The sequence below is a fragment of the Papaver somniferum genome, chromosome 5 (assembly GCF_003573695.1).
Source record: "Papaver somniferum cultivar HN1 chromosome 5, ASM357369v1, whole genome shotgun sequence".
In the NCBI taxonomy this organism is placed as follows: Eukaryota; Viridiplantae; Streptophyta; class Magnoliopsida; order Ranunculales; family Papaveraceae; genus Papaver; species Papaver somniferum.
This window is the reverse complement of record NC_039362.1, coordinates 173,192,001-173,208,321: the sequence shown is the minus strand read 5'-3', so window position 1 is coordinate 173,208,321 and position 16,321 is coordinate 173,192,001. Positions and strand designations below refer to the sequence as shown.

General features: G+C 37.8%; 1 protein-coding gene across 1 annotated transcript; it reads left to right on the top strand.

The window, feature by feature from the left end:
• The first annotated feature begins 13,767 nt into the window (after positions 1-13,767).
• LOC113280089 (pentatricopeptide repeat-containing protein At1g12300, mitochondrial-like) lies at positions 13,768-16,122 on the top strand. Its single transcript, XM_026528738.1, has 3 exons — positions 13,768-14,274; positions 15,022-15,441; positions 15,552-16,122. Exons 1-3 carry the CDS (start codon positions 13,768-13,770, stop codon positions 16,020-16,022), a joined length of 1,398 nt encoding a protein of 465 aa, XP_026384523.1. The 3' UTR covers positions 16,023-16,122.
• The last annotated feature ends 199 nt before the right edge of the window (positions 16,123-16,321 follow it).

The window sequence follows — 16,321 nt, the reverse complement described above, 5'->3', positions numbered from 1 at the left end:
TCCTTTTGTTGGAAAGATGGAAAACTACAGAAAAGAAAGCCATGATTATACTGCAGCTCACATTGGGGATAGAATTACTTACTCATGGTATGAAATTATGCGTTAAATACAACGAGTTCCTTGCTAGGCACCGAGGTGATAGGTTTGCGGCACAAGAAACATATATCAAATGGAGAAAAGAGCGGTTTTATCACTTCGAAGCCGCATTAATAGTTGAATCTCGCACCGGGAAAAGGAATTACATGTAGTGTGTTAAGAAGATTTTATTTGGATCAACTTTAACTCGTATGTTACTATTTCGGATGTTGTTGAGAACAAGGTTGTGGTCGTTAACATATATGTAGTAACCTACGACCGTTATCTGGTTTTATTATTTGAATTTCAAAATTATCCTACCGTTGGGATTTTACTCTATATAACACCACACCTTTTGAGAAAATTGTCCCAAACAATTCATTTCCTATCAAACTACATAAACTTTCAATGGCAATGCCGGAATGGGAATCTTTTGAAGATTTATGTCTCATTAAATCGTTTGCTAATACGTTCCGCGAACGTCCGAATGATATTTATTCAATGTTTTGGAAGAGAGCTAAAGAGTTCTTTTACGGACGTACCGGGAATCCCAATAACCGTAAATGGAGAGACTTGACATTTAGGTTCAACTACATAAAAGGCGCAATGCGAGAGTATGTTAAAGTGAGAAATATGGTTTACGACTATCATCCACAAGCTCCTCTAAGGGAAAAAAGTGAGTTATCCGATCATTTTTATACCTATATCACCGTTACAAATTCACATATTAATACATTTCATTATTTCAATTCTAGATGGAACGTTTCAATGGCCTGTGGAGAATTCGGAATGGGGAGAGAAAGTTTATTCACCACAAAGAATATACGACTTTGTACCGGCGTGCAAGGAGGTTCATCGAAGAACACTTGAATCCTCAAATTCTAGACTATCCATACTAACTAATGCAAAGACAAGAATGACGACTCTAAATGTTTTTTTGTACAATATAAAGTCGTTGGGTTAATAAATTGGTCGTTAGTTTGGAATCGTTAATGGTTATTATGTTACCTAACGATTCTTGGAATTGTCCAAGCAGACAGGTGGTTTTCAAAACGGAAGAGTCGTTGGTTTAATAAAATGGTCGTTAGTTTGGAATCGTTAATGGTTGTCATTTTACCTAACGATTCTTGGAATTTTCCAAGCAGAGAGGTGGTTTTCAAAACGGAAGAGTCGTTGGTTTAATAAAATGGTTGTTAGTTTGGAATCGTTAATGGTTGTCATTTTACCTAACGATTCTTGGAATTTTCCAAGCAGAGAGGTGGTTTTCAAAAAAGAAAGAGTCGTTGATGAATATAAATGGTCGTTAAGGGAACATAAACGAAAGTGTGCGACTCTCACTTCACATTAACATATTTTCCAGCTTTTCAATGCGATGGTCATCGTCATTTGAACAATCATATAGACAAAACAACTGGTAAATATTATGCTAAATTTTTAACACAAAATAGTTTTAATAAACAAACCATTCAAACCAAACTGATAGTATCAACTAAAGATAAGAGTTGTATCCAAGGAACACATAAGTTCAAGTCGACAATACCAAAAGACATAAGTTCTACTAGGTCTATTCAAACTTTAAAACATCTCCTCACTCACCACCTCTACCTCGACCTCCACCACCACCTCGACCTCTTTGACTTCCCTGACTTGATGATTTCCGACTTTTCTTTGAAGGAACCTGTACAGGACTGCCACTTGGAGGACTATCATCTTCTCCACCTTGTTCATAATCTTTGCTTCCTTCACCTTGTTTAGCACGTTCTTGTTTTAGTTGGATAGCCATTGTCCTTGTCCTCTTACATTGTTTTTCCAAATCAACGACAAACATTTTCTTCGCTTGGGGATTTTCAATGTGATTTCAGTAGTCAGCGTACATACGGCTTTGCTCAGGTTCTATCACTTCTCCCTTGTAGGCTTTGCAACAAAATGACTTCATAAAGATCTTCACCCGTTCCCGCTATTTACATTCAAATACCATTTAAGATTAAAATTATTAAAATTTTATGTAATGAAATAACAGAATTCAAAAGATAAGTACTTACCAAAAGTTTAAGAATGGTGGAATCATCTCTAGTGTCGGTTGTAGAAGCATAGGAAGATGCTTTGTTGCTCCTTCTACCCGTAATCTGATCAATCCTTATCACCCGACCGTGGGATAATCTTTCGTACCATGGCATGTAATCTTCTGTTACCTCGTGACCTTCATTAACAAACTCCCACCAAGAGATGTTTACCTTTCTTTCATCCTCCGCCTTGCATTTCTTTAGTTTATAATTGTACAGTGGAACATAATCCTCATCGGATGAATCTTGAACATACCCAAGCTGACGCATTACTCTATTCGGATTGTACATTGAATATCCATAAGGGTAAAAGAGAGGGCCCTGGTAATATGAAAGATCTGGGATTTCCTGTCCTCTAGCTTCCTTGTATGGATCAAAGTTTACTGATAGACGCATTTTTGTGTCTATTTTGTTCTCAATGTTCTGTACTGTTAGTGCTCGATTATGTATTACTTATGGTATTTTATGTCCTTGTAGGTATTTTTGGCCAATAAACAGTTATGTGGAAAAAGGTGCTCGAAAAGTGGTTTTTGCACCCAGAGGACACGTGTTATTCGAACTCTCAGTGTTGGTTAAGGGGCACCTAAGTTACTAAGGGGCACCCTAAGTACTATGAACACCCCATGGATATTCGCACCCAATTTCTGTTAGGGGAACAACCATCTTCTTCTCCACGGAATGAACAGAATTTGGCGGGAAAGTTTTGGCTTCAACATCGTATTTTTGGTTATAATTTTATGAGACTTTTTTTTGGAGATTTGTGGCACGGATTGGTTGGTGATGAGCTTTAACAGTAAAACAGGGGCAATAATTTCCTTTGATTCGTAAAAGGAAGGATATATTCTTGGTTTGAAGAAAACAGTTGTGAAGATATTTTCAAGGTATTGTTCATGAATATACGTGCTGATTTGGAGAGTTTTGCATGGGAATGAGTTGGCATTACCCTGTTTGACTAAAACAGGAAGGGTAACATATTCAGATTCGGATAAAAAGGAAAATCTCCATTTATTGTCGACAAAACAAGAATGGGAAGTACGTATATGTTGTGTTTATTATGGGAGATACTTGACTAAAACAAGAAGATTTTATTCTCTGGATTATATTATATTGATTAAAAGAGATTTCTTTGCCAACTCAGAATCACGTGAGAATAAAGAAAATATTCTCGAGTTTAATGTCATTACTTAGGAGATTTTGAGCATTTATTCAAAATATTTCTTGACTGTTGGGTATATAAATGATTCCTGGGAGCCAGAGAGGGGACATCGAGAGTCTGGGGAAGAAAATAGAGAGACAGCGTTGCAGATTCATTGTATTATTAGTTTTCTTTAATAAAAACACCATTTGACCTATAAATTATATTTTTGAGTGTGTATTTATCATGAGAAGCTAAACCCCAACACTGGGACAACAGAGGAAGCAACTTTTCATGATTGTGGTAAATGAATTAATTCTTTTATTGACTTTTTGCATAGATTTAATTGCTTTATGATTTCTATTAATTATTTGTTATTTTGTTAGATGCCGCATGCTTAGTTCTAAATACTTTAGATGCGTCATGCTTTTAACTTACAAATAATTTTACGAAATCTATTTTTGGCAAAGAAATAGAATCACAACTTCTTTTGTTTGAGCTATATTGTCTAGAGTTAATGACTGAACCATAACAATATGAAAAGTAGTGGAATCCCGCGTCTCAGCGTCTCTTCATCTTGTGACAAATTGTGTATATATATTTCTCCTTGTTTTCTGTATTAAGTCTAAAAACAAATTCTCAATAAATCTGAGTGAACGAATCATCTTACTACAACATCATTGAAAAATACCATCATTTACCTCTTTCGCGGTGATGTTGTCCAAGGATTGGCGCATGGATAACAACTTCAACTTCTTCGTTTCCTCCTTATCCTGACTCCCCATGTACCTCTTGGTTTAGTATTGTCCCAGGTTGGCTCCAATTGGACGTCTTCATCGTCTTTGATCAATGAAGGGAAATGCTCGTAAATCGACATCTAAAACACATTAAAAAATTTAAATTATAGCTAAAAAATGATTTAAAGAATGAACTAATTTGATAACTCAAATTACCTGAAGTAGAGCCAAATTCCCGTTCATTGGAGAAGTTCGTTCCTGCGATGCCTTTGCTAGCTCAGCGTTCAAATGTGCTACTACCGTAGTCCCCCACGAATAAATACTCACCTCCTCCAAAGGGTCTAAAAGTTGTAGAAGGTTGGCACTTACTATGATTCCTTTGATATCGGGAAATATGACCGAACCAAGGACATATAACAAGTATGCGGCTGCCGTAGCATGAAATTCCGAATCAGATAATAGTTGATTTTCTCCGTATCTCTCAAGTGACCCAGCATACGTATCTTTCATAGTTTTCAGTTTAAACTCTCTCTTTAGGTTCTTTTTTCCCTTGACGAAAAGACCAATCGCTGTATCTTTATCCCACCCAAACAACTTCATCGTCAATCCATAAATTTTATCCCAACCTAGCCTTTTGGAGAACTTGTCACCAGTGGATTTTCCTTCAACATGCAATCCTAGAATCTGTTCTGCATCTTCGGGGATCAATGTCATCTCGCCAAAGGGAACTGGAATGTATCGGTTTCACCATAATACCTCTCACAAAAGCACGATACTACAACCTTGTCATACGCAATCACAGAGTTCTCCACCGCAGATACAAACCTGAGTTTTCAACAATTTCTTTGACTTTTACACATTCACCTTCTAGCGGCCATTTTTTCATTTTTGCATAACATGATTTGTGTCTAAAAAGACGCCATGCATTCTTATGATCCTACCAAAGAAAAAACAATACTAATTAAACAAAAAAAAAGTTGATTTTCAACATGTCATACGAAAAGCAAAGAGCAAAGTTGAGCATGTTACAATTGTCTCATAGATGGTACGGGTCCACGAGCTAGCATATCCAAATAGAACTTTGCCGCCGTATTTAGGTTCACCTCTGGATTTCCCATTGCTAAGACGCTTAAGCTACAAATGAATAGGTGGAATGTGTCGCGTGGTGGGTGCAATTGGAGTTGTACTCTTTGGCCTTGCCTGTGGTTGCGCCGCATCCTCCTCCTGCTCCTGAATTTCACCCTCCTCCTCCTCACTACCACCACCATCATTTCTTTCATTACCATTCTCCTCCTCCCCCTCTACATCACCGCTACCACTACCATTTCCATCCCCATCCTCATCATTACCTTGATCCCCCTCTTACTCAATCTCTACCACCTCATTACCACGATTACCGCCATTCCCTCCATCACCACCATTCCCTCCATCACCACCGTTACCTTGATCCCCATCCTCCTCATCATCATAAGCAACATATTCACCTCCTAAAGGAATTTCTTCATGTTCCGCGACTTCTTCTTCATCGCTTGGGGTTGTAGATATAACAACAGATGATGAAGACGACGATTCAGAGGAATCAACACATGGTTCTCTGGGTTCGCGGATAATTAACGCTACCTCACTCGGTGTTTTTCCTCGTAATAGACCCGCATTTAGGTATTTTTGGTTGCGGGGAGGTCCGGATGGAGGAGTTACCAAGACATTCTTATCCTTTGTATTCCTGTTACTAAAAGGCCAATAACAAAAATATTTAAGAGTCATCAGAAAAAATTCCTAAAAGAAACGGCTCTTACAAAACCTAACGACCACATGTAAATAATTAACGATTTTCAGTTAATGCTTAACGATTCAAGCGATTTTTATTAACGATTCTTCCTATTTCTTTGACAGAAGACCAAATATGTATGGTGCAGAGTCGTTTACTTCTAAAATTGGTCGTCCACAAAAATCGTTAACTTATTCCAATTATGTGGACAACTTTTTCATTATTTGGGACAAAGTGGTGGTTTGGAAAATCACGGAGTCGTTGATTAATAAAAATGGTCGTCAGAAAAAATCACACATGGGTCATTTTCACCTAAACAATTGGTTAACGATTTCTTGATGATTTCAACATGCATGTCAAAAATCGTTAAGAAAAAACAATTGGTTAACGATTCTAACCTAAAAAAAAATACTACAGAAGGAATCGTTTTCTCCGCCACCCTAATGGTTGACGATTTCTCCAAAGTCCAACATGCATATCAAAAATCGTTAACCAAACATGAAACATCATCAAGCAAAGATGAAAAATCGTTAGAATTCAAGCTTAGTGATTAACGACTACCATTTTGAGAAATCAATTTCTCCGATTAAAACCCTAATTTTTAGCAGAACATCAAATTAAACTGAAACCCAAGTTAGAGTTGGGGGTTTTAAAGGACATACCTTCTAATTGGAGCCATTTGTTTGTCCGGAGGTTTTGATTTCTTACCTGTTCTCGAATACTCCTTCGCCACTTTAATGGTATCCACGAGAGTGGGGATTTGATTGGCTAGTCTCGCAATCCTCTTCGTACGTGCCATGTTTGTAGAAGAAGTTAATCGTCGATTAAAGTTTTCGCATCGACGATGAATCAGATGAAAAAAATTTTCTCCACGGTCGTTAATGGAGGATGAGGAACTGATAGAGAGAGGGGGAGAGGATAAGAAGAAAGGTTTTGTGTTAGATTGAAATGGGGGCCTAACTTAAGTCTTAATAGGATTTTAGGGTTATTTTCTGAGAAGGGTAAAATGGTATTTTCACCATCATTTTGGAAGCCCCTTATCTTTTCTGGTGTGGGTATAAATTTGGTGAGGCCCCCAATTCAGCGTTGATATTATGTATGATGGCTAAATCATTAGGATTTTGAAGCTAAAGTTGTTTCATTGACAGGAATCAAAGAAACAAAAAACCCTAAATCGCTACATAATCTCAAAACCCCCTAAGTCACCGACATATACACAATCGAAGCCAATCCATACTCAGAGATAATATTCTTGATAAAGAAACCAAAATAAAAAATGAGATCTAGAAAACCTAAGGAAAAAAACCTTACCAGATAAGATGGAACAAGGTAGGCTAATCAGTTTTAACAAATTCAGCATTAGTAGAACAATCATCTCAATATGATTCTCGACATGCTTCTTTCAGTAATCAATCACCCTTACCAACATATTTCAATCTTCTTAAGAATTTTATACAACATCAAGCACCCTTAACAACATATTAGGTTATGAAGTTCATACAGTGAAATGGAAAATGGAGGAGGATATGTATGGAAAATCAGAATTGAAGGAAGTTCCTTTCGGTTTTGGGTAGAGAGATTGAGAGAGGGGAACATAGAAGAAGAGGTTGAGACGATGCGGCAGAATGTTAAATGAGAAAAGAAATGAAAGATGGAGGGAATATAATCTAGGGTTTTAAGTGCATCTCGAGAAACATACTAAGGGTAGAGATATTAGCTTAGGTATACACGGTGTAGATGGATGGCTAGAAAGAGTGGGCCCAAGTAAAAACTCATGTGTTACAATCCAAGTGTGACCAAGCGTGTGAACGACACGCCTAAATTTTTTTTTGTAACGGCTGGCCTCTGTTAGGAATTATTGAAAGATTCGCAACGACTACACCATGTTATACAACTTATTCGTAACGGTCATTTGTAATGGGTATTGCGTAACGGCCAGTAAGCCGTTACGAATTTTAATTACTGATCTTGAAATTTGGTGTAGTGAATATAGTATTTTATATTTAGATTTTATTTTACAAAGTATTTTATTTAAAAAAAAGAAAGAGTAATAGACCCTAAAAAATCAAATTTGTTCATTTTGCTTTAATCACGATTGTTCATCCACCTGATTCACCAAAATTTTCTATCTGGTAATAACCATAGGAATTTCCCTAATGGTTGATCTTTGGACTTGAGATTCAAATTAATAGTCAAGGTTGTTTTTCCAGTTTAATTTCAATTAGCCTCCCGTCTAACATGATAAAGGGGGTACCAAATCCGTAAGGAGATACCATTCCATACTAAAGAAAAATTATCTTGATCACGTGATTTCTATATTGGCATCCCCTCAAAGGTTTGGTATTCCCTTTACAAATCGTGCCCATCAGGTACAAGTAGCTGGAGGTGTAAAATGTACCGGCCCGGCACAACCCGGTACACGAAGCAGCATGCTTCACGTGCCATGTGCCGTGCTGTGCTGTGCTAACGACTTAAACGTGTCATGCCATGCTGTGCTTTACCAGTCAAAAGCTACGCACAACACAGACCACGGGCACAACACACGAATAAACGTGTCGTGTCGTGCTGTGCCGTGCTAGCACACATGTTACAAACAATTTGAAGTCACTTAATGGTATACATTAATTCGGACATTATCATGAGAATCTAAATAGACAACATATCATTTGAAATTGTTTCAAGTAAAATTAATATGTTTATTCAATAAAAAGAAATATCCCATCAAATATAAAATTGGATCATTGTCATGTAAACTAATGCTGTAATCAAATATAGGTAACGACATTATAACAACGATATTGAAATATATTTTCCAAATATTTAAGTAGCTAGAATGTCAAAAACTAAGCTAGAATAGTGACTCTTTTGTGAAATATACACAAAATGTGATGTATTATGTCTTGTTATATGGTTCTCTTGTGCATGCTATGACGTGCTTTCTTAAAGTGTTGTGCTGGGCTGGGCCACGTGCTTATCCGTGCCGCGTGTTGTGTTGTGCTACTGTGCCAATTAGGCTAACCCAGCACGGCCCATGAAACTAACGTGTTGGGCCGTGCTGGGCTAGGCTGGACTCAGGTTTTAGGGTGCTGGGCTGGGATGTGCTCGCGCTGGCACAACCCAATTTACACCTCTGGATACAAGGAAAAGAATGATAAAAGAACTCACCCCGGTCCTAGTGGAATTCGAACACCAAATCTGTCTATTTGGAGTTCCTCCCTGATATTCAAAATCAGAGCTGAAACCAATCTTCTTCGTCCTCCTTCTAACCAGGATAATGATTCCTCTAAGAAAGATAATCTCTAATTACCATCCTTTGTTACGACTTCCTCATTTATTTCTTCTAAGTAGTAATAGAAGTTATGTTTCTGACCTATCTCGTTTTGGAAATGAAGTGATTAATGAATGTAAGTCTGGGAAAATTAAGAAAGTAGATGATGCTTTTGGTTATTTTGATAAGTTGGTTGCAATATCATTTGCCATCAATTGTTACATTTTCGTATCTATTTAGTACACTATCCAAAATTGGATGTTATTTCGATGTCATCACTTGTATATGTTAGCCATACTGTTGCGAGACTTTCTCATGACTCTCAACTGAGCCAGTCTACAACAGCAACCGGTCTACAGCCTTGTAACTAGGATTTATAGTTAGCAAAAACTTGTTCTTTGTTTGTTACCATCTATATCATCTGTAACAGTTTCTGAAATAGTTCTGATGAACTATCAATATAAATAAGAAACTCATCTCCACACTTTTGTTGTGGAAGATATTCACCTATATTCAGTGTTCTAAGTTGGTATCAGCTTGTCGATCCAAGGCTTCCGCAAAAATACAAAAAAAAAATCCTAAAACACCACTAATGGCTACAACATCTAGCCTTTGACAAATCCAGATTCATCACCTGGTAACTCTCAAACACACAGAAACCAATCATCTTCTTTGGAAGACACAATTCAAACCTATCCTAAAGGGATATGGTCTCACGGGTTTTATTGATGGAACCAAGGTAAAACCTGCTAGAACCCTACCTGATAGTGATGATTTCAACCCAGATTTTACAGAACATGAGGCATGTGATTCAATGTTGGTTGGATGGCTAAACTCCACTCTTACACCTGAAGTGCTCGCTGAAGTTGGTGGACTGGATACGGAAAAGCAGGTCTGGGATAAGCTAGAAAGCTATTTTACATCAAAAACCCTTGCACATCAGGTGAATCTGAAAAGGCAATTTCATTCACTACAGAAAAGTAACAAAACTCTTAAACAATTTTTGCAAGAAGCTAAGAGTTTATTTGAGCAGCTTACTGCATCTGGATGCACGGTTTCAGATGATGAGAAGAAACATGCCATTAGTAATGGTCTAAACCAAGCTTATGACTCAATTGTAACTTCATTGAGCACTGCTGAAAATATGACTATAGATAGCTTCTATACTCATTTACTAACCTTTGATATGCGGTTAGAACAACAGTTACAGTCTTTGCAGCAACCTTTGGCTAATGTAGCTGTTGTGAGTAGAAAGCCTGATCAGAGGAGTTTCAACAATCATTGGAATTAATATCCAAACAACAATAATCATAACAACATGACGAACAACAACAATAATCCAAGAAACAACAACAATTCTCAGCAGCAACAAAGAGGAAATCAGGGAGATCAAATCTGTCAAATTTGTAAGAAGAGGAATCACACGGCAAATCGGTGCTGGTTTCGATACGAGAAAAGCAACGTCAATCAACGTCAGCCTGCATCTTACATAACATTACCAGGTGGACAGAATGATAATGGTTGGGTAACATACACTGGAGCTACTCACCATCTTACTGCAGATTTGAGGAATCTCACTATTCCTCATGAGTATGATGGTACTGAGCAAGTACACGTTGGTAATGGTAATGCACTCAACATTGCCAATGTTGGTAATGCCTCATTCCTTTATAAGTCAAGATCTTTTTTTTTGAACAATATTTATCATGTTCCGCAAATTAAAACAAACTTGTTGTCACTTTCTCAATTCTGCAAAGACAATGATGTATTTTTTGAATTTCACACATCTTACTTTGTTGTAAAGGACAAGCAAACGGGGGAAACACTGCTGCGAGGGACGAATAGGAATGGTCTCTACGTCTTTTCGGGAATAGACATGCTAGCGCCTTCAATAAAGTCGCAAGCTCGTGTATCTTCTACTCTACCACTGTGGCACCAACGTTTGGGTCATCCAGTGTTGCGTACGGTATCCAAAAATTTTCATCAAAATTCAATTCCAGTCTTAAGTAATAGCTTTGATTTCTGTCACTCCTGTCATGTTAGTAAAAGCAGGAAACTACCTTTCTCTCTTAGCGAAACTGTTTATGACAAGACGTTAAGCTTGATAGTCTCTGATATTTGGGTTTCACCCCAGCTATCTAGACTTGGTTTTCGATATTATATTCTTCTTATGGATGTTTATTCACATTTTACATGGATTTTTCCTCTTGTCCAACGTTCTGATGCATTAAATACATTCATTCTCTTCCGTAAACAAATTGAAAATCTTACAGATCATAAAATTAAGGTTTTTCAATCTGACAATGCACTTGAATACAAAAAATTCACATCTTATCTGAATGACTCTGGAATCCAACATAGGTTTTCTTGCCCACATACATCACCTCAGAATGGAATTGCAGAACGTCGTATTCGCCATGTAACTGAGTTTGGTTTGGCTCTTTTGTTTCACGCACACATGCCACAGTCCTTTTGGGCTGATGCATTCTCTACAACTTTCTATCTCATCAACAGGCTCCCTAAATTCAAATCTGAGACTCCTCTTGAACTCCTATTTAATAAGCAACCAAATTACACTTTTCTGAGAGTTTTTGGCTGCTTAGCCAACCCTTGTCTTCGCCAATACAATAAACATATACTAGAGCTACGATCTCTTCTGTGTGTTTTTATAGGCTATAGCAGTGTGATGTAATTTTTAAGTGGTGGTAAAGTTCGTTCAACACGGATTGTGTAGACTCGATTTTAGACTCAAATTAAAATAGAAAACTTAAAAAGAAATTGTATTCAAGATTATAAAAAGCACTGATACAAATAGATTCTCAAAACAATAGTTGTAAATAGATTCCACCAATCTCCAATTTTTATGTGATTTAATCTAGTCAATATTTATGCAACTCTTTATGTTTAAAGTGATTCTAATATTTTCGCCTAGACAAATAGATTCTCAAAACAATAGTTGTAAATTGAAAGCATGGACCATCAAAATACTTAACCTAAGCATGACCCATCAATTGAGAACACAACCACTTAATCAGAACCATATATTCAATTTCAGTTCAGTGCAAATAATCATAAAAGAATTGCAAAAATTAAATTAAATAGAATTTACCACATAATAATTGGAAAAATGGCTTCCTCCGTCGCCTCAGCAATGGGGTTTAGCTCCTCATACTATTCAGGTGCTCGAAATAGGTTTTCATAGCTCAAAAGGGTGAAAAACAAAAGAAAACTAGTTTAGCCGACAGTCTGCAACGGTTTATGGGCGTTACAAACTGACTGTTACAGAGAACTGTTGCAATAAACTGTTACAGGAAACGACAGAAGGCGTATGTTGTAGAATAAAAGACTGTCCTGAGGAGTCTAATGTTCTCCATGTTCTTCCTTCTACACCAGCAAAACTCGATTTCCTGCAACTCCTCCTATTGATCTATGTGGTATTCTAAACTTCCCCAAAAATGTTCCAATAACTTCGTCCCCTTCCCTGGGACTCGAACACACCTTTTATACTCCTCAAAAACCTAAAAATATCGATTAAATTCCTCTTTTTCTTTTCGTGCAAGCCACGACAATAATCTTCTCTGCCAACTTCCTTACGCGTTTCTAAGACTTCCAAATCATCCGAAACTCTTCCTTATATAGAATCTCATTTTAGGAGACAATATCACGCCTTTAGTCTCCCTGAAATTCCTAAAATAATTCCTACAGAGACCCGTGTATAACTCCACCTCTGTTTTGCTCCAAATCGATTTCTAGCCCAATTCAATCCATTCCAGCGCCCATACCAAGCCCGTTATGCTTAATCACGTCCAGACCAACAAGTTCCAGCGATTGAATCTCTCTGAAACAGCCGAGAAATTCGAACCAAGTTTCGCTCGTTGCTGCCATTTTTTTCCCGCCAATTTTCTTTTCTCTGATTCCCCTCTTGCGGATTATCCAGCCAATTCTGAGCAAAACTAAGACCATTACCATCCCTGTTTAGGCTTTAGGAATAAACCCATTTGATTTCAGCCATTGAATCTCCCTAAAACAGCTTCAATTCTTCAATCCTAATTTGTTCTTGTTTTTCCCTCCAAAATTCAAAATTCAAATGGAGAAGATGACTGTCCGTTATCCAACAGTGGTGTGCGAATAGTATATGCCTGGAAATGGATGCCCCTTAGTAATTAGGTTACCCTTTAGTAATTGGTTACCCCTTATCCATTTGAGGGGTCCGAATAGCAAGTGTCCTCCGGGGTGCCCCGCGCAACTTTTCGAGCCGATTTTTCCAAAAATGTTTATTGGCCAAAAATACCTACACACACATAAAACACCATAATAAGTACAAAAATGAGCACTATCAATATATAGAATCGAGACAAATTAGACATAAAAATGTGTCTATCACAGTGCTCATAAGGGTTACATGTGTTTGCATCGTGAAACAATTGGATGTTGAGAATGCCTTTTTACATGGCCTTTGGAAGAAGATGTCTTCATGAAGCAACCGCCGGGATATGTAGACCCAAATTTTCCCAATCATGTTTGTAAGCTGCACAAGTCGCTTTATGGACTTAAACAAGCTCCCCGAGCTTGGTTTTCGAAACTCAGCAGTTACTTGTTGCATCTTGGGTTTAAAGCCTCAATTGCTGACAGTTCATTGTTTGTACTGTTGTCAGATTCTTACACTATATATGTCTTGGTGTATGTCGATGATATAATAGTCATCAGATTCGGATCCAGCTATGATTACCAATATCATTGCAGATCTTGGTAAAGCCTTTGCTATAAAAGACTTGGGTGATTTGTCTTTCTTTTTGGGTGTCGAAGTTCTCAGGCAAGGATCAGAAATTGTTTTAACTCAGCGCAAATATGTCACGGATCTTCTACGACGTACCAAGTTGGATGGCGTTAAACCGGGGACTACACCATTAGCTTCAAATGTCAAGATTCAGAAACTTGGCTCAGAAAAGTTTGCAGACCCAACATTGTATCGTAGTGTTGTTGGTGCACTTCAATATTTACATCTGACGCGGCCAGACATTTCAGTGGCAGTTAATAAAGTGTGTCAATACATGCATGAGCCGTATGTGGAGCATTGGGAGCTGGTGAAGAGGATCATTCGTTATCTGAAGCATACCGTCGACTATGGTTTACATCTAAAATCATCAAGGGACTTCTCATTACACGCATACTCTGATGCGGACTGTGCTGGCAGCCTAGATGATCGCAGGTCTACAAGTGGATATTGTGTATAGTTTGGTGGAAACTTAATTTCTTGGAGTGCCAGAAAACAGAAGACTGTCTCTAAATCTAGCACGAAAGTTGAGTATAGGGGAGTTGCCATTGCCACCTCTGAAGTAATTTGGATTCAGTCGTGACTTAAAGAACTTGGTATTGCTACAACAACTCCAACGTTGTGGTGTGATAATCTTGGTGCGACTTATCTTACTGAAAACCCTGTTTTCCATGCACATACTAAACACATAGAGATCGACTATCATTTTGTGCGAGAAAGGGTAGCGACAAGAAGTTACAGGTGCGGTTCATATGTTCTAAAGACCAACTGGTTGATATATTCACGAAGGGGCTCTCTTCTCCTAGGTTTCACTACATTCGGAACAAGTTGCACATTCGTCAACTGCGGTACAACTTGAGGGGAGGTGTTAGCCATACTGTTGCGAGACTTTCTCATGACTCTCAACTGAGCCAGTGTACAACAGCAACCGGTTTACAGCCTTGTAACTAGGACTTATAGTTAGCAAAAACTTGTTCTTTGTTTGTTACCATCTATGTAGCATCTGTAACAGTTTCTAACAGTTTCTGAAATAGTTCCGATGAACTATCAATATAAATAAGAAACTCATCTCCACACTTTTTTTGTGGAAGATATTCACCTATATTCAGTGTTCTAAGTGTATAAGAAGATGAATGATATTGGAATTCAACCTTGTTTCTTGACCTTGAACATTTTGATTAATTGTTGTTGTCAATTGAAGGAAACTGATTATGGGTTCAGCCTTTTTGGTGGTATTCTGAAGATGGGTTACGATCCTAACATCATCACATATACTAATTTGATCAAGGGGTTGTGTTTGCAGGGAAAGATTCAGGTTGCCGTTGAACTGTTTGACAAAATGATTGATAGGGGAGTTCAACCGAATACAATCACATGTAATACCATAATAACTGGGCTTTGTAGAGTTGGTGAATTAGAGAATGCTCTTCACTTGCTGAGGAACATGGCTAAATGGAATTGCGAAGCTAGTATTGTTTCTTATGGTGTGATTATGGATGCTTTAGGAAAAAGAGGATTGGTTGACGAGGCTCTGCATCTGTTTTGGGAAATGATAGATGATTCCAGTATTGTAACAAATGTCATTGTTTACAATTCTCTGATTAACGGGTTTTGCAAAAATGTCAGGTTAAGTGAAGCGATCAGACTCTTCGATAGCATGCCTAGTAGAGGAGTTTCTGCGGATTCATATACTTACAATTCTCTGATTCATGGGCTCTGCAATTCTGACAGTTAAGCGAAGCAGTTAAAGTCTTCGATAACATGTCTAACCGTGGAGTTTCTGCAGATTCATATACTTACAATTCTCTAATTCATGGACTATGCATGCGTGGTTTATGGAAGGAAACAATAAGATATTTTGATGAAATGGTGGGGAGGGGTATTTCGCCAACTATAGTTACTTTTAACGTATTGATAGATTCCCTGAGTAAAGAAGGGAGGATGGAAGAAGCTTCCAAGATATTTGATGCGATGATTAAGCTGCGCAAAGAACCTGATGTGTATACTTATAATTCCATGATATTTGGTCTGTGTTCAACAGGTAAGCTAGAGGAGGCACACAGATTGTTTGGCTCCGTTACGGATAAGGGCCTCCAATATGATCTTTACAGCTTCAATCTGCTAATTAATGGATACTGCAAGAGTTCTGGGGTGGATGAAGCCATTCCACTCTTTAAGGAAATGGAAAAAAGAAGGGATTAAAACCGGACCGAGTTACCTCTAATACACTAATAGCTGGACTGTGCAAGACCGGAAAAGTTAAAACGGCACAGAGCATGTTAATTGAGATGCAATCTGACTGGGTATCTCCAAATATAGTTACATATAATGCACTTGTGAACGGGTTGTGCAAAGCTGGAAACATTGAGAAGGCAAGACAATTGTTTTCTGAAATTCCTAACAAAGGATTAGTTGTGAACATCAAAACATATACCACTATAATCAATGGTATGTTCAAAGAAGGGATGTTTATTGAGGCCGAAAAGTTGATCATTGAAATG

Coding starts and splice junctions, on each gene's coding strand:
- LOC113280089 (XM_026528738.1), top strand. CDS start 13,768: ATGATTACCAATATCATTGCAGATCTTGGTAAAGCCTTTGCTATAAAA. Junction 14,275..15,021: donor GGTCTACAAGTGGATATTGT/GTATAGTTTGGT, acceptor TGTCAATTGAAG/GAAACTGATTATGGGTTCAG. Junction 15,442..15,551: donor TTAACGGGTTTTGCAAAAAT/GTCAGGTTAAGT, acceptor CAATTCTGACAG/TTAAGCGAAGCAGTTAAAGT.